The sequence below is a fragment of the Equus asinus genome, chromosome 12 (genome assembly GCF_041296235.1).
Source record: "Equus asinus isolate D_3611 breed Donkey chromosome 12, EquAss-T2T_v2, whole genome shotgun sequence".
Lineage (NCBI taxonomy): Eukaryota > Metazoa > Chordata > Mammalia > Perissodactyla > Equidae > Equus > Equus asinus.
In genome coordinates, this window is record NC_091801.1 from 51057349 (window position 1) to 51084857 (window position 27509).

The following is a 27509-nucleotide window of genomic DNA, read 5'->3' on the forward strand; positions in this document are numbered from 1 at the left end:
AGCGCGGGCGGGGCTCGGGCGCAGGGCCAGGCCCCCGCCGCCGCCTCGAGCCCGGACCTGCCCGCCCGACCTGGCGGCGCAGTCTCGCGGGATCGCTCAGCTCTCGCTCCCCGTGCGGCTCCCGAGGCGACTGGAGTCGCGGACGCTCCCCGGAGCCGTCTCAGGTCGCTGGGGGCGGTGGGCTGCACGGGGACGGCGAGGGAGAGCGGACTTCGACAGCCGCCCGAGGTGAGGCTCCTCGGACGCGGCCTGGGCGTTCGGCCGCGGCCGGCGGGGCCCTCGGAGGGTGGGGCGGGCCGGGGGCGCGCGCTCGGGGCCGCAGGTGCGGCGAGGCGGCGGGCCAGGCTGCTGCCGCCGGAGCGTCCGCGCGAGTGGGGGCCAGCCCCGGGAAGGCGAGGCCGGGGCCCCGCGGCGCCGAGCGGGCGGGGACGCCACTCTAGGCCTGGGGCAGGTGCCGGCTGTGGGGCGCTGGAAAGCTGGGCACCGGGCGTGGAGGGGCGGGGGCTGCGGTTATTGGTGACTCAGGGCCCACAGCCTCCCTCCCACGGGGACTCCGGCGTCCTCCCGCGACAGATTTGTTCATTTTCCCTTTGGGTGAGATCACTACTCCCCCCAGCCCATGAAAACTGGTCTCGCTCCTCCGCAGGAGGAATCCTAGAAGTTTCCTTCTAGTTGGCCTTTTGAAAAACAGAAAAGTATATCCCCAGAAGACTGCCACAAAAACTGGCTCTTTGCAGTCTTTAAAGGATCGAAGAACTCATTAGGTCTTAAGGAATTTCCCTGGGACTCAGTTTTGTTGTGCGTAATAGGATATCCAACAGGGGCCCTTAGATTTTGTGAGTCTCTTAATTCTTTTTTACTTATTCCCCATCCCCAGCATTACTTTCTTCTCCGCTTCGCTCACCACTGCCCCCTTTTCGCCCTGTGTTCCATACGCCACAGACCTTCTATCGTCGGTTCTTTAGAGATGAGACTTCTCGGCAAATGATATGTTCTGTGCCAGGGCAGGTGGAAGAGTATCTCGAAAGGACGGAATTTTCCGTCGTTTTTCCAGTGTTACCTAGGGTGGAAATCTTAACTCTGCACTTTGACGCCCGCACTTGAGTTTATGACACATGTTGCCGATACATGCTCTTGGTTGTTTTTACAGTAATTGACCCAGAACTCGTTTTCAGGAAAAGAACTTCCTTCAAAATGGTAAAATGATGAAATGAGGAATTTGAACATTTTGTCGTTGGATGGAAATCTGAGGATGAAAAGTGCGATCACTCCAAGCCATGTGGTAAAATCAGGAATTTGAAGAAAATGGAAATGTTTCCATTTTTGTTGACATGCATTTTCCTACCCCTCATAAGAGGACACAGTCTTTTCACCTGCGAACCAATTACTGTTCCCAGATGTATGAAAATGGCCTACAACATGACATTTTTTCCTAATCTCATGGGTCATTATGACCAGAGTACTGCTGCTGTGGAAATGGAGGTGAGTTGTTCCTCATACCCTTATAGAAAAATAATTTATGTTCTGTTCTGGAATAACGTGTAAATGTGACTTTTTTAAAAAAACACGAGTGGTTGGTTGAGTTGTGTACAGCCATATTTTGGATAAATCCTTTTGAAAATTAAATCCCCCTACCAACTTTTGTTTTATGTACATTTCTGGCCTTGTTTAGTGGGTTTGCTTAAAATAGGGTTTGTTTTATATGAAGTATAGTTAATCTATATTGCTTGGACTAAAAGTGCCTGGACTACATACATTTTCATAAGTAGTTGTAATGTTCACGTGGCACAGTTTTCTGAAGCAAATCAAGTATTGGAAGATTTTGGGGCTGTAGATAGTGTTTTGCTAAAAGGTGATCTTTTTTAAGCCCAGAACTTAAGTATTCTTTATAAGATGCTTGTTAAAAGAAACCACATGTCAGGGGAGAAGCATCGGAACACTAAAGATTGCCTTGGGTGCCTGAGTTACCTGCCTCTGGTTTAGAGATAGGCAGATTGCTAGGGAGGTGTGGGATGAGAGAGTTACCTGTAGAGACAGGAACCTGCCCTCCCATACAGATTTGTTAGGTTGATAAGTCTCAGGTAGGAAAGAAGACAAATGTTTTTGTAGTTTTTCTCTAGAAAAGCTGTCTGAGAATGGTAAAGGCATTTTTCCCTCAGATTGTTGCTATGAGATGAAAGCCCTACCATTTTAATACGGACGCTACTTTAAAAACTGACTCGATTTGCTTTCGTAACTCTGAAAGTCTTCCATTGTTGTTTAGTTGAATAGTTATCCAACTACCTCATTGTAGACTCATGTCTAAAATAGGAGGGGTTTTAAATACTAAGTAGATGTACTTTAAAAGGATATTACAAATAGTATTATTATAATATTTCAATATTACGATATTTCAGTGGGTTTTTCAAACCAGTGCAAGGTGTCATTTTGAACACTGAACAGGTGACACAGTAGGACTTTCATTGATTAATCAGAACCATTTTGATGGTTTAATCTGATTTAGATAAAGTATATAGTGGGAATACCTTCAAGGAATAATTTTTCATTCACATTTTCTCTGATAATATGTTTTATAACTCATGTCTTACAGCGTTCTTAAAAATCTTAAACCTGATTTCCTTTCTGTATAGTAGCTACATACATTTTAGGTTGGAGTGCTGAAATTGACCTTACAAATTCAGATCATTTGGAGTCCCTCATCACAGAGCACCATTATAAAGATAGGGCCTAGATGCCTCCCTGCTGTTCAGTCCTATAATTGTAAGATGATGGGAACCAGTTTTTGTTCCACACATGTCTTTTTAAAACCAATTGTTTCTGACTAAAAAAAAAAGATGTTTTTTATTTACCTGGCTTTTTTCCCAGGTAGTTTTGTGTCTGGACATTATCAAGAAGGCATTTTTGTTCTTACCGCCTTTATTTTATTTGATTGTAACATTACCAGTCTTTTCAGTATATAATCTTCCTCATACACTAAATTTTCTCATAGCCTTTACTATTAAATTTTATTCTATAAATCATACTGCAGTAGGTTTAAGGATATAAAAGAAGAAAGCCATCAAGCAGCCATTTAATACCAGCATTAACCTAAGTCTACAAAAGAAGAAAGGGAAATGGAGAGGCAAAATAATGTCAGCCTGAGTCAGACTTTAAATCCCTGTATATGATTTTTTTGGTCCATGGTATTATGCTTTTCCTGTTGCCCCATGCTTATTTTCCTTAGCCAGCGGCATTCTGTTTTAGTTCCTATATTGAATGTCCAAAACCCTATAATTTGAGAGTCGTAGGTGACCCTAAATATCATGCAGAGCTTCTCAACCTCTTTTATACTATTGACCGCTTCTTAGAATGTGAGAATGTTTTAAAATTTAAATAAATAAAATGAGTAAGATTACAAAGGAAACCAATTATATTGAAATATACTTCTGTTTATAGCCCAGGTTAAGAAACCCCAAACCCTTCGTTATACACGTGAAGAAACTAAAGCCCAGAGAAGTTAGGATTTGTCCAAAGTCTGAGCACTGCAATCAGACACGGTCTTCTCTGTCAACATGGACCATAAAGTCATCTTTAGCTGCTTTTTTTTAACCCTTGGCCTTATTGGATAAAAAAGAAAATACGTTCTAAGATTCAGAATGAGGTGTGTTAATTTCAGTCTTCGCTGCTGCTTTGCAAACTTCATTTCGATATAAATTAAACTGGGAGATTATTTTTTTACCTATATTCAGCTCTACCTCTCTTTCTCTTTCGCATGTGTTCCTTGAATGCAAATTCTCATCAGAAGTTTTAGATCAAAAGTAAAATCTTTAGACTACAGTACCTCCCCTCTGGTAATTTTATTAAAATGCAAATCCACTCAGTCCACTTTGAGGTTAAAATTCTTCACCATTTCCCTAAAGCTGGAAAAATAAAGTGTGGCACCCAAGGTTCTTCACGTGAGACCCTGCCTTCCTGTCCAAATTCCCATTTCATCCCTTCCCACATTGCACACTCTGTTTCAGCCAAACTGACCTGTCTGTAGAACTCAAATCCGTATTACTTTCTCTCACCTCTGTACCTTTGCACATGTTCTATCCACTGCCCCTGGAGCTCTCTACCTACCCTTCTTCACCTGCTCTGTTTCTTCAGGTCCCAGTGAAAGCGGTAACTCTGTGCTTTGTGAAGCCTTCTTTCACCTTTCTCCTAAGCATATTTAATCAGCTCTCTCTCCACACTCTGATAGTACCTAATATATATGACTGTTCTTATACTGATCATGCTGTGTTGCAATTATTTGCCTGGCTCTCTCACTAGATCGCAAGCTTGTTGAGTAGGGATGGTATTTTTTCACTTCTATCCCTAATGCCTGGTACAGTGCCTCTGAGCATGATAGATGCTCACTAGAAGGCTGAATAAATAAAAAATTTCCTGATCTAATAAATCAGCAGAGAATTTTCCATCTAAATCTTTACCTTCCACTTCTATCTTCTGCAGTGTTTAAGTGAAAGACATTCTAATATTTTTAGGTAGTTTATTACATATCATTTTGTTCTTCCTGAGCCTAGTTCTAATAAAATATATCAGTTGATATCCTCTGTATTCTTTCCCATATTAGCCTAACACGTTTGTTAGAATTTATTTAAAGAATTTTATTTTTAACCATTTGTATTATTTATATGAAGTGAAAGGATTTATCTTTTGATTGGACCATTGTATTATAAACTGTATGTCAGATTTTTTTCAAACATTGTACTTTAGTCCTTAAGTTTATAGTCAAGTACTAAATTATAACTGCATATACCTGGCTTTTACTAAAAAAAAGTGTTTTATAGCTTCTCTAAAGAATAGATTGGGTTTTATACCTCCAACCCCCCGCCTTTGGTTCCTGCTGGTCTCTGTTGAATTTCCAGGTTCTCTGTGAATTAACGTTAGGATGAGAGGCTGAAGAATTATCTGATGATTATGGCAACCAATTGTGCTTTCTTAGCTACCACTAATTCCATATAAGTCTAACTCTATCTCACTTCTCTTTTTGTGCCTTAGTTTTCATTTTGTGTGGTGGCTGTCCTGTTTTATAGAATGTATAGCATCCGTGGCTGTTGCTGATCTGTGATTATATGAGATGGTTTAGAGCAGTAGTTCTCAAAGTTTAGTTCATAGACCAGCAGCTTGTGAGCTTTTAGAAATACAAGTTCATGGACCCCATCCCAACCTACTGAATCACGATCTGTGAAGATAGAGCCCAGGACGGTGTGTTTTAACAAGCTTTCCAGGTTTTTCTTATGAAGGTTAGAGTTTGAGACCCACTAGTTTGGAGTGGGGAATGCAAACTTTTTCTATAAAGGGCCAAATAAATATTTTGGGCTTTGTAAACCATATAGTCCCTGCCATAGCCATTCAACTCTGCAATAGTAGCAAAAAAGCAGCGTGGATGTTTTTCAATAAAACTTTATTTACAAAAACAGGCAGTGGGCCTTTTTTGGTCCACAGGCTGTAGTTTGCTGAACCCTGGTGTAAAGTACCTGAGAGTGTTCTTAAGGATTACACACTTACATCATGTAATGAATAAACATTATTGTGCTTTCTTATTTTTATTTTTTTATTGAAGTGTAGTTGGCATATAATATCGTATTAGTTCATTCTTATTAATGTGTTACCTGAGTTATATGTTACTTACTTTCCACACAAATTTTTTTTAAGTGAAATTTATCAAACCAAAAGGATTGACTGGGATATCCTGGTTCTTTAGTTTTGTTTCAGAGAGTGCTTGACATAAGGGATTTCAGTTTTTTTGTCTGAAGCTGAAGTCATTTGTATTACAAAGAGTTAATTTACAATTCTGAATAGTAACTTGGCTTTGTAATGAAAAGGATGTCGTACAGTCTAACTCTCCCAAGTGGAAAAACAAATGGCTGCTGGTTTTCCATTGTGTTCCTTTTTGTTTCATATCTTGAGCATTGTTTCTCAAATTGTGAGATTGATGTCCCTTGAGAGACTGATTTCATCCAGAAAGAGCTGAAACTGATCTAGGGAAAATGGAAACAGGAATATTGTATTTTTCTTTTTGAATTCCCTTCATTGAGGTCTAGACAAAAGCGAAGTCAGGTATTGTGTTTGGAACAGCATGTGTTCATTCCACTTTTGAACAGTCTAAAGGGAAGTGAGCCAAAGAAAACCCTTTCCTTTCACCTGTTAATATGTACTACTAAAATGTCTATTCAGTTAAAAATAAAGGGATAGAGAAAAACTGTATAAACAAACTTTTAAGAAAAAATCTATTTCTATTGGGCAGTGGTTTTTAAACATTTCATTTTTCTGCTTTTAGAAGAGCCTAGTGGACTCTTTGTGTTTCACTCCACACGTTGACCCAAGAATTCAGGGATGCCAGTTTGTCACTCTCTTCCTAAGCCAGGCAGTGCCACTAGAAGCATTCTCAGCCCGTGATCCTTGAATACCTCATGCTCTTCGTACTGTTTCCTGCTTCTCTGGCAGCAGCCACTCAGCCTTGCCTTCACTGGACACATCCTTCTAAGACATCCTTGGAATCTAAGTGATTTTAAGGATAATACAATTAGCAGTTTTTCTATTATATGTCATGGCACTGCCAGATATCCTTCTCTCCTGACAGAATGTTCACACTTTTGGCCCCAGTTAGGCCAGAAAACCAGTTCTACAATTCCTCTCATTTCACTGGAGTCACTTACAAACCATTCTTTATATAATTGGCGTAGCAGTTGGTCTTCTTGGTTGCAAACAATAGAAACCAACTTTGACTAACTTAGGCAGAAAATGGATGGATATTCAATAGCTTATTGAATTAATGGGTAGACTAGGGAACCAGGTTCAAGATATAGGGAGGAACAGAGGGAACCAGGACACAGCTAAGATCATGCCACAGGATCAGTCTGGCACTGATGCCAGTGGCATTGGACTCTTCTTGAACCCTTGTCCCTGGACACTTATTTTGGTCCCGTGTGCAATGTTGATCTCACTACAGTTGCCTCAAATAATCTGACTTTATCTGTTCTTTTGCACAACCCTCCCCCCAAGAGTTACAGTAGGTGGAGCTTCCATACGGCCAAGCTTAGATTTTGTGCCTATGTTTTTGTTGTTATGTTGCATCCCTGCATCCCTCCTTAAGCTTCTATAGCATCCCACCTACTTTGGGATTCCCAAAAATAAGACTGCTAGGCAGGCGGAAATGATAAATGTTCTCTCCAGAGCTCACTGTAAGACAGAGTTACTCACCAAGGGGAAATCTCATTGTACCCTATAGTTGTTTTGAAATTTGTGTTCCGCTCTGCTACTCAAGTCTTTGTCACCCTCTTCATAAACTTTTTTTTGAGGAAGATTACCCCTGAGCTAACTACTGCCAATCCTCCTCTTTTCGCTGAGGAAGACTGGCCCTGAGCTAACATCCACGCCCATCTTCCTCTACTTTATATGTGGGACGCCTACCACAGCATGGCTTTTGCCAGGCGGTGCTATGTCTGCACCCGGGATCCGGACCGGCGAACCCTGGGCCTCTGAGAAGCGGAACGTGTGAACTTAACTGCTGTGCCACCGGGCCAGCCCCTTCATAAACTTTTTGAGCCATAAAGTGTCCTTAGAGACCATCCAGGAGTTCATTGCTCTCATTTTACTGATTAATGCTCTGAGACTCAAAGATGGAAAATTACCTTCCAAAGGTGGCACCAGTAGTTTATGGCAGCGCTAAAAGCAGAATTACAATGCTGACATTACTTCCAGCAAAGGATTATATAAAATACTCCCCAAATTTTTGTTCTCATTGTCCATTTATCATAGTTTGGCTCTGGCTATTTTTCATAATGGAGATATGAGTTGCCTTCCTAATTGCTCTCTTCTTCCTCATCCCTGCTAATACTAACTGCCACAGGATTTCTGCCAGGGACTTAAGGAGCCTACCTGTTATTTCTCTGAGCATTAAAACTATAATCAACATATAATCAACTAAAATCAACTATTTTAGTTATTGTTTGATGCTAGAATCTCAAAAGCATTTTATGTTGTGGTTAGTTTTAGATGAGTTAATGAGCCTTCTTTGAGAATGAAATTCATGAGCAAGACCATGAAGGCACTAGGATACTGAGGGAGTTGAAGGTGTCACTTAGAGGGAAGAGAGGAAACAGACTGTAGAGACTAAGAAATTTGAAATCTGTTCAGTTCCTGGGTTTACATAGCACTTGCTGTGCTAAATACTAGTTTAATAATATAATAGAATTCCAAGTATGAGATTAAGGACATGAGAAATGTCACAAGAGTCAATAGTAAACTTTCCATCTCAAGGTTTGGTTTCTGAGAGTGATACCCAGGACATTTTGTGGGAGAACATAAAAGTTTTCTATCAGGGTTTTTACTTCAAAAGATTAGGGAAATATTCTGTTTATGTTTTCCACCAATTGAGATGAGTTCAGTAACAAGCTGACTACCCATTATTTGAAGTGCTGTTATTTGTTCTAAAATTATTTATTCCAAAATTACCAGCTTCGGGAGATACATGCATCATCTGGAATGTGATAAACGTAGTTTGAGGTTTTATAGTCTTTATGAGTCCTGTGAACATTTACTTTTTCAAACTGAGGAGTTTTGTTTCATGAAGAGGATTCCCAATCCTCTTTTGATATCTTTTTCCCCCTTTATCTTTGTTGGTATCTTGCCTGTCTTATGTTTTGGGAATGATGATTTTCAGGGAGAGTTGGATGGCAGCATAGTGTCAGGGTTAAAGAGAACATACTCTGGAGTCGTATGGACCCAGGTTCATATCCTGATTGCTACTTACTACTTACGTGACTATAACAGTTGCTCTTAGAGCCTCAGTTGCCTCGTCTGCAAGGTGGAAATAAGAATACCTCTCTCACAGATATAAGTCAAAGCTCTGATTTATTATCAGTAGGTATAGGGTTGGTAAAAGTAGCATTAGATCCGGAATAAAGGCATTTAAATTCACATTCAGACTAGATTAGGTGATTTCAATAATAATTTCAGTAAGAAATTAGATTCTGTTTTCTTACTTGTCATCTAAGGGTTTGCATTAGACCAGTGGTTTTCAAACTATGATCTCTGGAGGTTCTTTGAGGTCACTGGTAGAGACAGGGAGCAGCAAGAGAGATCTCAGAAGGAGGGCTTCCTTTTCAGCCAGAGCAGCTATGCTTTTATGTATTTAATATATCAGGCTTCTTTGTAACCTCTTATTTAAAGAAAATGTTCCCTGGCAAAATACACACACACACACACACACACACTGAAAATAAGAGACTTAAAAGTCCTCTCAGGTCCCTTCCAAGTCTAAAGTTCTTTAAGTCTGTTAGTCTGCAACAGACTTGAAAGTTGCTGGCCCATACTAGATGACCTGAAGACATGTTTTGTTTGTCCTGCATGGTATTTTAAATGTTTAAATTAAAGTGCCAAAAGTTAAAATTTGGGAGATTTCACATAAAAATCCAGATTCTATTTTCTTGTGAAAAATTGATATATCTGACTGTTTTGTGCCCAGATGCCCAAATAACAGTCTGCTGGAGCTGATTAGCAGCTGCTACCCAACTATTACCTATGTAGTCTTTATACCCCTTTGAATTTACTTACCTAGACTCTGAAGGTATTTGAGTTTTCAACATCTGATTTATTGTCTGCAGATTGCATGAATAGCAACATTATTGGGTTAACCAACGTGGGTACTCTTGAAGAATTAAACAAAGGATGTAACTTGCCATGTTTGCTGTGTAAGAAAATTGTTTTAATATAGTAAAAGTACATGTGTTACTTTCATTTTTCCTGGATTATAATAGTTCTTCAGTACTGACCATCAATTTATCATAGCTATTGCAGAATGTCATCTGAGTTAGAAGAATTAAACACTGTGTGTTTTAATTCTTTCCATCATCGGATCTGATTACTAGAAACTCAGAAATTTTAGGAGCTAGGCTTATTTGGGACAGTAAACAAAGAAGTAAATGGCACCAGTTGCCTACGCCTCCTCCCCTTCTTCCACCTCAGTCCCAGAGGAGGATACTCATGCACACATTCTCTTCCTCGGGATAGAGAAATTTGAGGGCAGTACTCTGCTGTTTGCTTGCCAGTGAGCTCCTGTTAGATGGCGAAGGGTCAGATCTCAGCATCATTCTATTAAGGGAGATACAGTACACCAACTCTGGTGGCCCTTTGCTCAGTCACTTTGCCCCATCAGGACAGGGGGAACTCTCCACTGGTCCAACATCCTCCAAAGCTATTGTCTTCTAATTGTTGGATGTGGGTTCTGTATGTGCCCTTTAAATCAGACTTGTTAATTGTAGTGTTGTGATCACATTTCATATTTACTTATTAATTTTTTTGTCTGCTTGACCTTTCATTTACTAAGAAATATGCGTTGAAATTTCTCATTTTGATCATGGAATTGTCCGTTTTTCCTTGTAGTTTTGTTGCTTTTTACTGTATATATTTTGGGCTATTTTATGTTCTACAGTGTTCAACAATGCATTTTAAAGTATATGTGTTGTAATTTATCCACAATCTGAATGTTTTGTGGCAGAAGATATTTAGTTGGTCATACTGCTAAAAGTAGAAGTCCTCCTTTTTATCTTTCAGAAATTTCTCAAAGTTTATAGTTCACTGATGAGGCCTCTCCCTGTCTTTTTGTGTAGTTATAGATTTTATTTTTTACTTTTAAACCTTTCATTTTAATGGCACTCAGAGAGGAAGGAGATGTTAATGTGTAAGTTCAGCGCATTCCCCTTGAATCAGAATTTCCATCTTCTCTTACTGTACATGTTCTCTTTAGGTAAATTCATTCAGTTATTTCAAATACCATTTTTATAATGATGACTTCCAAATCTATATCCTTACCATAAAGTCTTTCACCTGCATTACTTTGTTTATTTAACTGCCTACTAGTAGATATCCACACTCACATGTTCCATGGGCACTTCACACTGTCCATCAACAGGTGAATGGATAAACAAACTATAGTATAGCCATGCAATGGAGTACTACTCAGCAATTAAAAAGAATGAACTATTGATACACAGAACAACATGGATGAGTCTCAAAATAATGATGCCAAGTGAAAGAAGCCAGACAAAAAAGAGTATATACTGTATGATTCTACTGAAGTAAAATTCCAGGAAATACCACTCTATAGTGACAGAAAGCAGATCAGTGGTTGCCAGAGGTAGGAGGTTACTGAGGGGATGGTGGTGAGAGGGGAGATAGGAGGGAGGAATTACAAAGGGGCGAGAGGAAAGTTTTGGTGGTGATGGATATATTTATTACCTTGGTTGTAGTAATGGTTCCAAAACCCATCAAAGTGTACATGTTCAATTTATCATATATCAGTTATACCTGAAAAAAACCCCTCAATATTAAAGGCTTTTAACAGAAAATCCGCAGTCCCTGCTTACCCTTCTCTACACCCACCACAGTCCTCCTCCCCAAAGGAAACCACTTTAAAACTCCTTTGGATATTCTCCTGATACATAGGGCATACTCTAACTAATATTCTTAGTCTGTTCTTTATTGATTCATCAATTTAGAACTTTAGGTAGTATCTGTTTTTCTTTCCTATTATGGTAGTTGATAATTTATTTTTCTTATTCCACCATTTCTGTTCCCAATCTCTTAATACAGTTTTGTTTAAATCAATAGTCAGTGCTAGGATTACTAAGAGTATTAAATATTGTATACTGCTGAGTCAAGTAGTATACTTTGATTGCGTTAATGTCTTTAACATCTTACCCTCTATAGTTAATACAATAATTGAATTTTCCCCCATTTGCTTTATTTTCTATGTACCTATGGCTGATTTTTTTTCAGCTGTCCCAACAGACTTGTCAGACACCTAGCAGCAATTTTCCAAGATGCTCAAAGTATCATATAATCTGTCAGTTCGAATCCCCCACTCCTATCTCCTTGGAGACCTTCCTGCTTCACTGTCTGTCCTCCTATTGATATATTGTGATTGCCTTCTGGACTAGATATGTAGCCGTCACACTGAGGCTTCCTTTTGCCATTCTCTAGTGTTAGATCAACTAATTCCTGAGTCCCATATAGTTTGCCTTCCTGCTTCATTCATATATTCCTTCAATTTGTTTCAAGAATACTGCATCTTCTAGTTGTTTCCTAAAAAGAAATATTTGAAAGTTAAAATTTTTGTCTCCTTATAGGGCCAAAAAGGTTTGATTGGGTATAGAATTCTAGGTTGAAAGCAATATTCCTTCAGAATTTAAGTTATTTCTTCATTGTCTTCTAGGATGTTGTGTTATCAAATATTCAGAATTTCATTCCTTTATGTGTAAACTGTTTTTTCTATCTGGAAACATTTATGATCTTTGCTTTATCTTGATGCTCTGAAATTTTTTTATCAACATGCCTTGTCATTGTTCATTCATTGCTCTGGATACTCATTTGTTTACTCAATAAATATTTCTAGAGAAATCACTCTGCACACACACACACACACTGTTCCAGGCACTGGGGATACAGTAGTGAACAAAATAGACAAAATCCCTTCCTGTCATTGGAATTTACATTCTAGTGATGAAGGCAGAAATTAAGAAATAAACTCTTATATAATGAAATGTTAGATAGTGATAAGGACTAAAAAGAAATACAGAACAGAGAATGAGAGTATAATTTTTCAATAGAATAGGCAGGGAATGACTCTTTGAGGTGACAGTTGAGCAGAGACCCAAATGAATGAGGACACAAGCCGTGTGACTATCTGGAGGAAGAGTGTTCTAGGTGAAGGGAACAGCAAATGCAAAGATTCTGAAGCAGAAATATACAAACAATGATTGAGAAGCAAAAGGCCAGTCTGGCGGCAATGGAGTGAGTAAGAGAAAGAGTGGTAGGAAATGAAATTGGAGATGTAGCCGCGGGCCAGGAAATTTAAGGCCTTGGTAAGGACTGTGGAATTTATTTTATTGGAGTCTTTTGAACAAGGACAAAATTATATTTTAAAGAGTCACATTGGTGGGAGTATGAATTGGTATGGAAATTGACTGTAAAATTAGCAAGAGTGGTAAATAATGAGACCTCTTAGTGGGCTATTTCAGTAGTCTGGGTAAAAGAAGCAGTGGCTTAGGTGTAATAGCTTAGTAATAGTGAGAAATGGTCAGATTTGAAATATATTTTGAAAGGAGAGCCAAGAGAATTTGCTGATGGATTAGTTAGGGGTGAGAGAAAGAGAAGAGTAAAGAATGAATCTTTAGATTCTTGGCTTAAGCAACTTGGTGAATGGTGAAGACTTATGGAGTGTTTGGGGTATAGGGTCCTGTGGGATTGAGTTGTGTTTTGGACATGTTGGGTTTAAGCCAAGAGGAGTTGTCCAGGAGGCAGATGGTCATCCGAGTCTAGGGTTCATAGGAGATATGAGGAGAGATGAAGGCCGGAGATAAATTTGGAAATCCTTCATGTATAGTTGGTATTTAACACATGGTTCTGGATGAATTTCTCCTGTGGAGTGAGGATAGATAGATAGAGGTCTGAGGATTGAACTCTGGAGCACTTCAGCATTTAGAATTGGAAAATGGAAGAGAATCAGAAAAGGAACAGCCAGTGAGATAGGGAGAAATTCAGGAGGATTTGTATTCTAGAAGCCAACTAAATAAAGTCTCTCAAGAGGAGGGCAGGATCCGCTGTCAAGTGTTGTTAAGGGTTGAGTAGGATGAGGACTCAGAATTGACCATTGGATTTGACAGTGTGGAGTTTATTGGTGACTCTGACAAGCAGTTTCACTGGAGTATAGGAACAAAACCTGATTGGAGAGTGGGCTCAAGAAGGAATGGGAAGAATGGAATTGAAGAAAGTGAGTAAATATAGCTATTTTGAGGAGTTTTTCTATAAAGGGGAACAGAAAAATGGAACGATGGCTGGATGGGGTTGGGGAAAGAGTTAAGGAAAGATATTGTTCTCTTTTTTTTTTTTAGTGAGGAAGATTTGCTCTGAGATAACATCTGTGGCCAGTCTTTTTTTTGCTTGAGGAAAACTAGTGCTGAGCTAACATCTGTGACAGTCTTCCTCTATTTTGTATGTGGGTCACTGCCACAGCTTGATAAGTGGTATAGGTCCATGCCTGGGATCCAAACCACAAACCCAGGCTGCCAAAGTGGCATGTGCCGGGCTTAACTACTATGCCTCAGGCTGGCCCCCATTCTCTTTTTTTATGGTGAGAGATAATAGAGTGAGTTTGTATGATGGGTGAATCACTGTAGCATAGAAGGGGAAAATTATTGCAAGAATAGGAGACAATTGCAAGAGCAAAGTCCTTGACTAGTCAACTGGAGAGGGATCCAGTGTACAAATGGAGGACCTGGTTGATTAGGAATTCAAGCTGTTCATCATTGAAATAGCGAAGGCAGAGAATATGGATAAGCTATAGGTAGGTTAGTACATTTGGATCAAAGGATAAGGAAATTTTCTCTTTTCTCAGTGAACTAGGAACAAAATCATGAACTGGGGATAGGGGTGGAATTAGGGTTTGAAAAGAGAGGAGAATGTGAGAGAGATCTCTGTAAAAGAGAGTTAATTGACTGAAGTTTTAGCCCAGAAATATTTTAGTAGTAGGACTGCAAAGTGTGATGCCAGCCTTTTCAACCTCCGTTTTCCCTCCTGTTTCTTTCTAGAACTCCTTTAGCTAGGTGTTGGAAACTTGGACTGATCCTCTGATTGGAAGGAATTTCTCTCTGATTGTCCCTCTCTTCCCTCAGCTTTATCTTCTAACCCTTCTATAAAAGTTTTTTTATTTCAGCTATCATATTATTTTAATTTTCCACAGCATCCTATTCTTTTTTAATGGATGCAATAGCTTCTCACTTAAGATATTAAGATTTTTGTTTTTGTGATTTATTTTCTTTTGTTTACTTCTGTTCCCTGCATAATCTCTGTTGCCTCGAAATTTCCTGTATCTGCTTATTGTTTTGGTCTCTGTCTTTTATGAGGTTTTCTTCAAATGCTTGATGATCCTTGGCTGCCCTATCTTTGTGGGGCGTTGAAAAGCTCCGTGTGCGTGAATGGGGCTTGTTACTGGTGGCTTCATAATAAGGTGAGCTCGAAGTCAGCTAGCTTTTTCATTGTCAATATATAGAGATGTTTTCTCCAAGACTGTTGAGTTTTTTGGGGGATGGTGAATATATACCTGTCTACTGATCTTTTGGGAAAGGAAGCAGGATAAGGAAGGTGAGAGCTTCATATTTCCGTAGATAGCCTGTTATTCAGTCACCCTCTGCGCTGTATCCCTGCCCTGCTCTGTGCCTGATATCCCAAGTGTGGACTCTCTAGCTCCGTTTCTCCTGGAAACAACCCTGGCAGAGTGGGATGGTCATCTGGCTGCCTGGTTGGGATGGAGGGGGGGTGACAGAGAGAGGAACTGATTTGTAAACATTACTCCAATTTTAGCCTTTTGTGCTACTTGGTACCTCAAAGAACTGAGACTCTCCGTTTCTTTAGGGCAAATCAACTCATTCTCACCTGAATCCCTACTCCTACTTTGTAATCCGCCCCCATGTCCCATTAAGTCACTTAGCACTCCTCTAATAGCTTTCTCTCTTTCAAAGTTTGGGTCTTTTTTAGTTGTTTTGTTTTGTTTTTGTTCTTTGGAAAACTCAAATACCCTAATGTAGTCTTTTCTGTTCACTTACTAATGGATTAGTACCTTTTTTTAAAATTGTCTTTTTAGTGAGGAAACAGAGATAAGCAGATGTGGTCAATCTACCATATTTATCCAGAACCTATCTGTATGTTCTAAAGTGTAATCATCACAATAACTGACATTTATGGAGTGCTTACTGTATGCCAGACAGTGTTCTAAGTGCTTTACTTTTGTTAACTTAGTACTCACGACAAACTTATGAGACAGGTACTACTATTATTGCCATTTTACAGATGAAGAAACCAAGGCACGGAGCAGTTTAGTAATTTGCTAAAGCTACACAGCCACTAAGTGTAGAAGTAGTATTCAAACTCAGCCGTCAGACTCTGGAGAGACTTCCTGATAAAACCTCTCCAGTAATATCCCATTCTTTTATTTTAAATCCCAGCAACGTAGCATGTCATTCGTGCTCTCCATGATCAGGTCCCATGTCCCTCTCCAGGCTCATCTCTCTCTACTCTGTCCTTGACTTCACCCCTTTCATCTTATAGTCTAGTCATATTGAACTTCTTGCCCTGAATTCACCATGTTCTCAAGATCCTTACGTCTTTTTAATGCTGATCCTTATGCTCTAAACATCCCTTTATTCTCCTGAATGCTCAGTACAGGGTTAAGGTATTTCAGCATATACTTTAAATTGAATATTTGTATAATTTATTCACCTAGCAATCAACTAGTGCTTTTGATTTGTTTTGATTTAGCATATCTTCTTGAAAACTGCATAATTGAATAAAATAATATTTCATTGCGTATGATGGTTCATAAGTCAGACTAAATAAAATTATGTCCTCAAAATTTGATTGTATTGAGAGTGATACTTAAAGATTCTTTTAGAGTATAAGTGAAAAAGTTTATACTTTAAACAGTAAATGAGTTAATTTCATTCATTTGTTAAAATTTCATTCAGTTGCTATTAAAATATGTTCTAATCTTGCTGTTTTTCTTAATAGCTTTTTCTTCCTCTTGCAAATCTGGAATGTTCGCCAAATGTTGAAACTTTCCTTTGCAAAGCTTTTGTACCAACCTGCACAGAGCAAATTCATGTGGTTCCACCATGTCGTAAATTTTGTGAGAAAGTATATTCTGATTGCAAAAAATTAATTGACACTTTTGGGATCCGATGGCCTGAGGAACTTGAATGTGACAGGTAAATTATGTTTTCTACTGAAGGATACTAGTGATATTTTAATATTGGTGTAAGTTTTCCAGAATGTTAGCAATAGGCTTTCTTCTTTAATTCACAAATGTTTATTGCACACTTAATATATTCTAAGTGCTGTGGTGGTGACTGTTGTGGACACAATTGTGAGCAAAACCAGACTTGATTCTTGTTCTCAGGGGATTTACAAGTAGGGTAGGAGGAACAGAGAGTAATCAAATAGTCATACGAATAAATACAAAATTACAACTGTGCTATGTACAACAAAGGAGAGGTGCGTAGTGCTCTGAGAACATGTAATGATGCCTTTGACCTAAACTGGGGGGAAATGAACCCTATTATCAATTACTCACCTTTTTGCACATTAGTCTTTGATTGATTACTTTTGTCTCCTATTCTCTAAATGTTGGTGGTTTATAATTTGGAATATTTGAGACCTCACATAATAAAACTAGGGAGGAAGCTGGGTATCTTTTTGTTTCTGTATCTGTAGGCTGAAGAAACTATAGAACCTTTGGAATGTATACATTTCCGGTAGATGCATAATCATTTTCAAGAGCAGTTGAGTAATATATAGTAAAGTAGAAGATGCTCATACCTTTCATCTTAGGAAGTCCCCTTTCTGTATAAACTTTTTCAAAAACAAGGAATCATGCACAAGAATATTGATTGTAGCATTATTCCTAACTTCTGAAAAATAGGAAAAATTCTAAAAGTCCAATGTAAGAATGATTAGTAAATTGTGATATACTTACACACTAGAATAGTACCATACAATTGATAAAATGAATGCAGTTGACCCACATCTGTCAATATGGATAAATCTAAAAATTATAGTGTTAAGATATATACAGATATATACAGCATCATGTCATTTATATAAAGTTCAAAACCTGTGAAACAATACAATATAACATTATAGTTCAAAGATAACATAGTAAAAATATTTAAAAGTGCATGAGGAAAATAAAAACTGAACTTGTAATAAATATTTCTGGGAAGAGAGAAGAGAATAGGACCAGAAAGGGGTCCCAACTGTATCTGTAACATTATATTGTTTTATTTGAAAGATATAAAGCAAAACTGACATAATGCTACGTTTTGAGAAAGCTGGTAGATACATGAGTGTCCTTTTTATGGGCATACATTTTATTATTTTCTATTCCCATCTAAAACATTTAAAATGCCTTCTCATTGAAAACCCTACTAATTTTTAAACCATATAGATCCTCCAAAATAATACTGGTAGGTCGAAACTCAACTAGTGGTAAAATTCTGCACAAAATGGAAATATCCCTGTGTATCACTCAGGTCTGCCTGTAAACCATGGAGGCAAACAGCCAAACTGAAATAAAATGGTGATGTGAGTTAAGCTGGCCTTCAGCCTACCTCTTGATGATCTTCTTGCCCTTCTCTAAGAACTTAGAGATACTTAAACTCTACCCTGTCAATCTGGGAAAGGATCTCATTTCATTCATTTTAGTTGTCCTCACCTTACTCATCTTGTTGATCTACTTTGCTTGTGGGCGATAGAAAATAAAAATTAATTTCCCTAAGACTTATATTTGATATGCTATAAACAGACAAGCCAGCACGTTTTTGTCTGGAGAGTACCAATCAAGATAAATTCTTTCTTAAATACTTAGTCTTGAAAGTAGAAATTATTTTAAAATTATTAATTGATTAATTGCTTTCCAAATAAGGAAAGTTTCAAGTTCACTTGCCTTATATTTAATACATATGTTGGTGTGTCAAGGCTTTATTTCCAACCACAAGTTTTTAGTCATCTTCAAAACTTTCGACCCAGCTCTAACCTATAATCTATTTAGGTTTGTATGTCTTCCCATCAGTTACGAATCCATAAGAAAATATTTTATAGTTGGAACGCATAGCATTAAAAGCAACTCATTAAAAATATTGACTTCCTATATTTCATTTTTATAATCTTTACAGATTACAATACTGTGATGAAACTGTTCCTGTAACTTTTGATCCACACACAGAATTTCTTGATCCTCAGAAGAAAACAGAACAAGTCCAAAGAGACATTGGATTTTGGTGTCCAAGGCATCTTAAGACTTCTGGAGGACAAGGATATAAGTTTCTGGGAATTGACCAGTGTGCACCTCCATGCCCCAACATGTATTTTAAAAGTGACGAGCTAGAGTTTGCAAAAAGTTTTATTGGCATAGTTTCAATATTTTGCCTTTGTGCAACTCTGTTCACATTCCTTACTTTTTTAATTGATGTTAAAAGATTCAGATACCCAGAAAGACCAATTATATATTACTCTGTCTGTTACAGCATTGTATCTCTTATGTATTTTATTGGATTCTTGCTAGGCAATAGCACAGCCTGCAATAAGGCAGATGAGAAGCTAGAACTTGGTGACACGGTTGTTCTAGGCTCTCAAAATAAGGCTTGCACTGTTTTGTTTATGTTTTTGTATTTTTTCACAATGGCTGGCACTGTGTGGTGGGTGATTCTTACCATTACCTGGTTCTTAGCTGCAGGAAGAAAATGGAGTTGTGAAGCCATTGAACAAAAAGCAGTTTGGTTTCATGCTGTTGCGTGGGGAATACCAGGTTTTCTGACTGTTATGCTTCTTGCTATGAACAAAGTGGAAGGAGACAACATTAGTGGAGTTTGCTTTGTCGGCCTTTATGACCTGGATGCTTCTCGCTACTTTGTCCTCTTGCCACTGTGCCTTTGTGTGTTTGTCGGGCTGTCTCTTCTTTTAGCTGGCATTATTTCCTTAAATCATGTTCGACAAGTCATACAACATGATGGCCGGAACCAAGAGAAACTGAAGAAATTTATGATTCGAATTGGAGTCTTTAGTGGCCTATACCTTGTGCCATTAGTGACACTTCTTGGATGCTATGTCTATGAGCAAGTGAACAGGATTACCTGGGAGATAACTTGGGTCTCTGACCATTGTCGTCAGTACCATATCCCATGTCCTTATCAGGTAAAAGCTATCATTTGTATTGTTTCACTATTTAATTTTAACTTTGAAATTGTTCCTTGGAAATATAGTTGAATTAGTCATGGACATAAAATTAGATTTCGGGTGAGAAAGTCCAGTAGACATAGGGAGTGATTCCCCATGCATCAGTTGAAACTGGGGTAAGTGTCTAAAAGGACTTCTTTCCTCAAGTTTTAGCTTCAGTTATAATAGTAAAGTGCCTCCTTTGGCTATTCTTTTGAAAATTAAATTGGGTTGCAAAGGCAGGTTACTAGTAATAAAGAACAGAGTCAGAAGAACAGATCTGGTCATAGGGACAAGAAGAGAAGTAACTTCTGGTGGATTGGGAGCTGTTTTAAATTCTTCAGTACTTGTAGGGAAAACCTTACTTGAGTATGTTTAATTTGATCATACTATCTTATAATTTTTTGTATATTATATGCTTACAAAAACAGAACTTGATGTTTGCCTAAACTATCCTGTCATTTCTTAACTAAAAAAAGCACAATTAAAATGTTTCTGATGTTTCTAATTAGTATAAAGGTGGTGTTTTTAAGATTAAAAAAGTAAGTTTCTGAAAATAGTAAGTTCCTTAAAGCGTTTTAGTTGAGATTTTTTAATAGAAATTTTGTTTTTAGTACAGTATATACATTTTTCTTGAATATTTATGTATGGCATTAATTATATTGATTGTGAGTGCTGTCATCATAGTATATCACATGAAGCAATGTATGGGCTGGATTATTTTACATAGTAATTTATATCCTAGAAAGTTACTACATTATAACATATTGGGACCTATTTTATATACTGATTTGTGGGGCTAATAGTTTTACTTGCCTGACACACTGTTCATAGTCTGTTATCCATAGCCCGTGTTTACTATGTACTTAATGTGGGAGCTGTGTCTTAAAGTGATCCTGCTATATTAAATGTCTCCTATATTCCTCAGTGTTTTTGGTAAACTGGAGGGAAAAAACAACTATTACATACTGCTAAAAATGTTTAAGATCATTGATTTTTAAAAATTATGTTTAATATAAAGAAAGAAATTATAAAGTATTAGAGAAAATTCAAATCTTAAAGTGGAGAAGGACTTTATAAGTATGAAATAAAATTCAGCAACTATAAAAGAAAAGATTGCTAAATTTGACATGCTAAAAAAAATGTTTTTTAAAGATGCTGCCTGGCCAAAAATCCCACCCAAAATCAAACTCAGAAGACAAACTGGGAAAATGTATTTACACATCATAGTTGAAGGGCTAATTTTCTTAATTTATAAGAGTTCTTGTAGATCAATAAGAAAAAACCTGACAATCTGATATAAAAATGAGAACAGAATATGAAGAGGGTTCGCAGAAAAGGAAAATCAAAAAGCTATTCTTAAATATGTGAAAAATGTTATAGAAGAAATGCAAATTAAAATTACAGTAGAATTATATTCCTACTTATGACATGGCAAACATCGAAAGGTTTTATAACCACTGTGTTTATGAAACTGGCAAAGTACACATTTTCAGACTCTGCTATTCAGTTCATTCAGCCTTCTGTGGAAAGCAGTTCCACAGTATCATTTGCACGTACACTTTGATCCCGCCCTTCTGGAAATGTATCGACAGATTTCACAGATGTGAGAGATTACATACACACAAAGATAGTCACTGAAACATTATTTGCAATGGCAGTAGGTTGGAAATAACCTAAATGTCCATTAATAGGGTAGTTGGCATAAATAATGTTCATCCACACAGTGCAACAGCCTGTAAAAATAAATGAAGAGCTCTATTTGTACTGATATAGAATGGTCTCCAAGAAATATTAGTAAGTGCAAACGGCAAGATATAACACAGAATGTGTAGTATTTTGACACTTGTTCAACATTTAAAAATAATATTTGAAAGTTTATGCTTGAAAGAAAAGCATGAATTTTTATGAAATTTCCACATTTTACTGATGTTTATTTTGCTCTAACCAGCCATGTTTTTATAACATAAACATCAACAATGCGTAAAGACTCTAAAATATACGTTGTTATAATGAGTTTAAATGTGTTTTTGTGGTAGCTTAAAGTGAAGGAAAATAGATTAATATTTAGAGGCAAATATTTTGGCAGTTATAAGAGGCTGCTGTACTTATAGGGAAAAAAAGCTGTTGGGAAATCAAGCCAAAATTTAGGGTATCCTTCCTAAATATATTTGTTTTCCTTTTCTAGCTATATATTTTGATGCACAGATAAAGGTTCTTTGTTCAGAACTTTGGTAAAGAAGGTATTACACTTAAAGCGTTATTCATTATATTATATCAAGCACTTTATAGTAAAACAGACTGAAGATTTATATTTTTTGTTTGTTTTATATTTACCATATAGACTTCTCTCCACTTTAAAGGTGTCACTGAAATTTTTTTTATTCACTATTTTTTTGTAGGCAAAAACAGAAACTCGACCAGAATTGGCTTTATTTATGATAAAATATCTGATGACGTTAATTGTTGGCATCTCTGCTGTCTTCTGGGTTGGAAGCAAAAAGACGTGCACAGAATGGGCTGGGTTTTTTAAACGAAATCGCAAGAAAGAGTAAGAACCTATTTATATGACATTGTTTTAAAATAAATAGATCAGATATCAAGGAACTATTCAAATCGTCATTGGATTGGAGTTTTATTATAGCAACTGTTGTTTCAAGTTTGGAAATCTTTTTCATGGAGAGAGATGCTTTATTTTGGCATTTGTTATAGTCTTTGATATATACTATTCTATTGAAATGTGAATGAAAGATTTATAAAATGCATTTTCTTTCCATAGCTTATAATATATCTAATATTATTACTACTTTCATTGGATTCATTATTTTGGTGTAGCATTTTAAATAATTTTATCCTTTTTTATCAATGATAAAAGATTAAATGGAGTCAAATGTATGTAAGGAAATCTATAAAGTATGATTTAAATGTGATGTCTTATGATCATTATTTACTACCTTTAAATTTTATTATACACAGTGCTGATTTAAAATTTCACTTATTTGCTTTGCCTACAATGGTAAAAATTCAAACTTGTGGAATATTCTGTAACAAAATAGTTGATTTACATTTATGAGTAGTGCATTTTAGTTATCTATATACATTGTATACTATGTACTATCAACAATGTACTATAGAGTTTTTTAAACGTTTCTTATTGGTTTGATTAATGAACTTTTTTGTGGTAAAAATTTCAGAACTATAGACCTTTTCAAAATAAGTTTTTGAAGTCTAAAGAATTGCACTTAACTGGACTTTAATTTTTTGCACTATTATTATATGTCTATCCTATATTTATGTACCCACACTAACTTCAGTATAACTTGCTAACTTTAGTGTTAGAAGGCAAACAATTAAATAACAAAGACCACTAATTATGTTCTATGTCTTTTCTCTTCTGGTTTATTTTTACATTGGATATATTTATGTATGATACACATACAGATAGTCTTTACTTTATGCTGGCTTGAGTTTCCTCACCCTCATCCTTTGATTTTGCCTATTTAATTTCTTAGCAGTCTACTGTTTATGCTGACAAAGCAACTAACAGTGTATGCACAAAAGATTTCACCTCGTGTTTGTATACCTACATCATAGTATTTATAATCCCAGGTTTTATAAATGATATAAATTATATAGAATTTATAACTTAATAAGGATCTTTGGCACAAGACATGTGATATGCTTTATGGCTTCTACTATAATACTTAACATTTATCAAGTAAATCTTCTTGGATTTTCCTACAGTCCAATCAGTGAAAGTCGAAGAGTTCTACAGGAGTCATGTGAGTTCTTCTTAAAACACAATTCTAAAGTTAAACACAAAAAGAAGCACTACAAACCAAGTTCACATAAGCTGAAGGTCATTTCCAAATCCATGGGAACCAGTACAGGAGCTACAGCAAATCATGGCACCTCCGCGGTAGCAATCACTAACCATGATTTCTTAGGACAAGACACTTTGACAGAAATCCAAACCTCACCAGAAACGTCAGTGAGAGAGGTGAGAGCAGATGGAGCGAGCACCCCCAAATCAAGAGAACAGGACTGTGGGGAACCGGCCTCCCCAGCAGCATCCACCTCCAAACTCTGTGGGGAGCAGGCTGACAGGAAAGGCCGGGCAGGGCTCGTGAACGATAAGAGCAGTGTGTCTGAGAGCGCTCGGAGTGAAGGAAGGTGAGCTTTGATTTTGTTTTCTTAATCATGACGGTTTTGAATACCGCACTATACGTTTTCATCAAAACATAGCACATCCGGAAAGAAAGCATTCTGTGAGATGACATGTCTATGCGCTTAATCCAAGGAAGTTTGGGTTTAAGACGTTTGGGTTCAGCCTATAAATATGCCATTTTATAGTTTAATTCTTAGCTTTGAGAAGAGCCTTCATGTATGTTGTTCATTTAGAACAGTAACATTCGTTTCTGGGGTAATTGTTAAGAGTTATTTGTATATTTAGGTAAATTTTTAAGATTGATCTGAAATACAGGCTGAGTTTTAATTAGGACTGCATTATGGTACTTTCTAAAAGGAATTTGTTAGTTTATACAAAGACAATTATAAAATGTTTTTATTTTCTGAACATGAAAGGATATTAGCATTATCTTTAATGAATTTTTCCAAATGGTCATAGGTGCTCCAAACACAGGTAAACATCGAATTAACCAGAATGCTGACCCCTAACTACTTTTAGGTCTCATGGTTGTCTTACCTCACCCTCCCAAACTAGGCCAAGTACACCTTCTCTGTGTTTCTCTAACAGCTTTTGCATACCTAGATTGTATTAAATACGTGCTTTTATCCTCCACTAGGTTTGTAGACTCCGGAAAGGCAGAGCTGAGGTCTTATTCCTGTATTCCCATCCTCTTATACAGTGTCTGATCCATGGTGGGAAATCAATAAAATATTTGCTAAACCAAGGGCAGGATTCCTGTCTTATTGTGTTCCCATGAGACATGGTGCTCAGCACATGCATGGGTGGTGTTTGACAAAGTTTCCAAAGTTAGCCAAAATTGTATTTGAAAATAAATTATTTGTATTTTGAGATATTAGAATATACATAAGAGCTTTAATTATCCTCAGATAAAGGTAGACTTTGGTTGCAAGTAAAACTGATGAAAAATGGATAGCAGTTATGAGGACATCTTGCGTCACGTCTGTGCTTTGGTATGTATGTATGTATGTCAGCTTTTTTCTTCTGCCTAGGCTAACTCCGAAAAGTGATGTTACCGAGACTGGCCCGGTGCAGAGCAGCAACCTGCAGGTCCCCAGTTCTCCAGAGCCAAGCAGCCTGAAAGGCTCCACATCACTGCTCGTTCACTCTGCTTCAGGACTTAGAAAAGAACAGGGTGCTGGCAGTCACTCGGACGCTTGAAAACCAGGTTATCCCGTTTCTTTGAAGTGGCTTTGCGTTACGCTGGAGTTCCAATGCACTGTCCTGTAAGAATCACTGTTATATTCTTCTTTTGCACTTAGAGCTACGTTGCCTGCTGTTACACTGGAAAAAACAATATATACCTGAAAACCACAAATGTGCAGGTTAATAATATTTTTTAAGTTGTGTAGGAGGAGGGAGTTAGAGGAATCTTCCTTTTCTATTTATGAAGATTCTAGATTCTACTCTTGTTAAAAGTATTTTAAGATGTACTGTGGTATTTCACTTTTATGATATAAAATCAAGATTTTTCTTTGCTAAAGTATTTAAAGCTTATCCTTTTATCCTTTTTATATATTTGAAAATAAGTTTATATGTATTTGAACTTTTTTAAGAAATACTGGAAAATCTATTCAAATATTTTTATTATGTTATTCTGATATTTTAGCACTTCTTTGGTAGCTTTTACACTGAATTTCTAAGAAAATTCAAAAAAAGTATTCTTTTAGAGTATAAAAAATAGTGACACACCAAAAGGTGTTATAATGAGAATTCAACTGAAAAATCCACTTTTTCTACCTTATCGTCTTCACTGTGTGCATTTTATAAGATCTCATTACTTTAGGAATTTCACGGATCTGTTATGCAACTGAAATAAGGTGCTACTGAAAAAGCGTCCAATGTTGATCGTCTTGTGCTGCTCGCTGATCCTGGAGGGTTAGTAGATGAAATGTTACTCTTTCATAAATTAAGCCAAGTGCAATTGATCTCATTTTTTTTAATGTTTCACGACCACCCAAGATCGTATTATTATAACCATTTACAGTTGCTTATACTTTTGTTTTAACTTGTTTTTTAACAGGAATTAGAATTCTACAAACACTTTGTGTTAGTGCAGTATCTTTCCCAGACATTGTGTAGAATTCATTTCTGCAGCTAAATAGGATTTTGCTGAACGTTCAAAGGTGTATTAGCAATATTAGCGCCAATCAAGTGGAAAAAAATGTAGTCCTGATAAGACAAATGAAATGTATTTTGTATAACATCCTTTAAAATGTTAGAATTTTCTTAGTTTTGTTTCCAATTAAGTATTATTCCTTGAACAATGTTTTCTGATGCTTTTGGTTTTTTCTCTATTTAGCATTCTGTTAAAGCATAAAAAGAAAATTATCATGTACTGTATGGAAAATGTAAATATTAACTTTTTCACTTTTTTTGACTTTGTATGCAAAATTTTGTTTTATGTGATCTTTTTAGTAATAAAATTTTCTCTATATAAGAGATTTTGGAGAATTCTGTGGTTATATATAGTGCTCCTGGCCCAGGAAGTGGTATAATTTTTCATATCAGTGGCTCTATGACTAAGAAGCCAGAAGCTTCTCTTTAACTGGAGAACAAGACGACAGTCAGGACTCTCTTTTTTTAAATTTGTCACAGTTTCTTCCCAAAGAATAAATTATACAGCCATATTTTCCATAACTTTTTAAGCCAGTGGGAGACCTGGGGTATGGGGTGAATCAAAGGGAACCCAGGACCCTGCTATGGCTCCTGACAATGGGAAATAAAGCAATATCACCCTCAAGACACTAAAAAAACCCTAATAAGATAGTGAGGAATTGCCAGGCTAAGATCTGAGAGAAGAGAAATTCACACTGCCAACAAGCCCCACATTTGGAGCTTCTTTTGCCCACAGAGCATTTGATGATTTGGGAAAGATGACTGAGAGGTTGAACAGTACTATTAACAGCCTCAAAGTCAAGGACAAGGGGAAAGCAGTCTGGCAGACCACACTACTCTCAAAATTGTAACCTCAAAAGAGTGTATCTTAGGACTAAGTGTGAACTGTAAGGAAAGCAACCCTACTTCCAGTTATCTGAGTGGACCAGAAAAACCTCTCACCCTGGAATTAGAATAAGATAGTTCTGATTAGTAGTACCCTCAGGCACCAGGCAGAAGAAAATGAAAATCTTCTCTGGAGGAAGATAATGTCATTCTACATACTCCACAAATACTTTTTTAAATACAATGTTTATCATATAATCAAACATAATCAGGGATGCAAAAGACAATACATGAACAAGAATTGGCACAAACATCAGATGAGAGAAAGATCAAGACGTACTCCTGAATTAGCAGGCATAGATTTAAGTTCATTTAAGTTAAAAAGGTCAGCAAGGAAAACAACAATGAGATACCATGACACACCTATTAAAATGGTTAAAATGCAAAAAACTGACAATACAAATTTCTGGTGAGGATGCAGAACAACAGGAACTCTCCTTTATTGCTGATTGGAACGCAAAATGGTACAGCCACTTTGGAAAATATTTGGGCAGTTTCTTAGCTAAAC

General features: G+C 37.1%; 1 protein-coding gene across 2 annotated transcripts; it reads left to right on the top strand.

The window, feature by feature from the left end:
* Window positions 1-26438, top strand: FZD6 (frizzled class receptor 6). 2 transcript variants are annotated; one of them, XM_044743855.2, is made up of 7 exons: window positions 1-228; window positions 1176-1482; window positions 16591-16787; window positions 18753-19770; window positions 22194-22342; window positions 23536-23964; window positions 24991-26438. In XM_044743855.2, exons 2-7 carry the CDS (start codon window positions 1306-1308, stop codon window positions 25157-25159), a joined length of 2139 nt encoding a protein of 712 aa, XP_044599790.1. In that variant the 5' UTR covers window positions 1-228; window positions 1176-1305; the 3' UTR covers window positions 25160-26438. The 2 variants fall into 2 exon arrangements, with proteins under 2 accessions (XP_044599790.1, XP_044599788.1); XM_044743853.2 differs by having other exon boundaries at window positions 74-228; window positions 1151-1482.
* Window positions 26439-27509: the final 1071 nt, after the last annotated feature.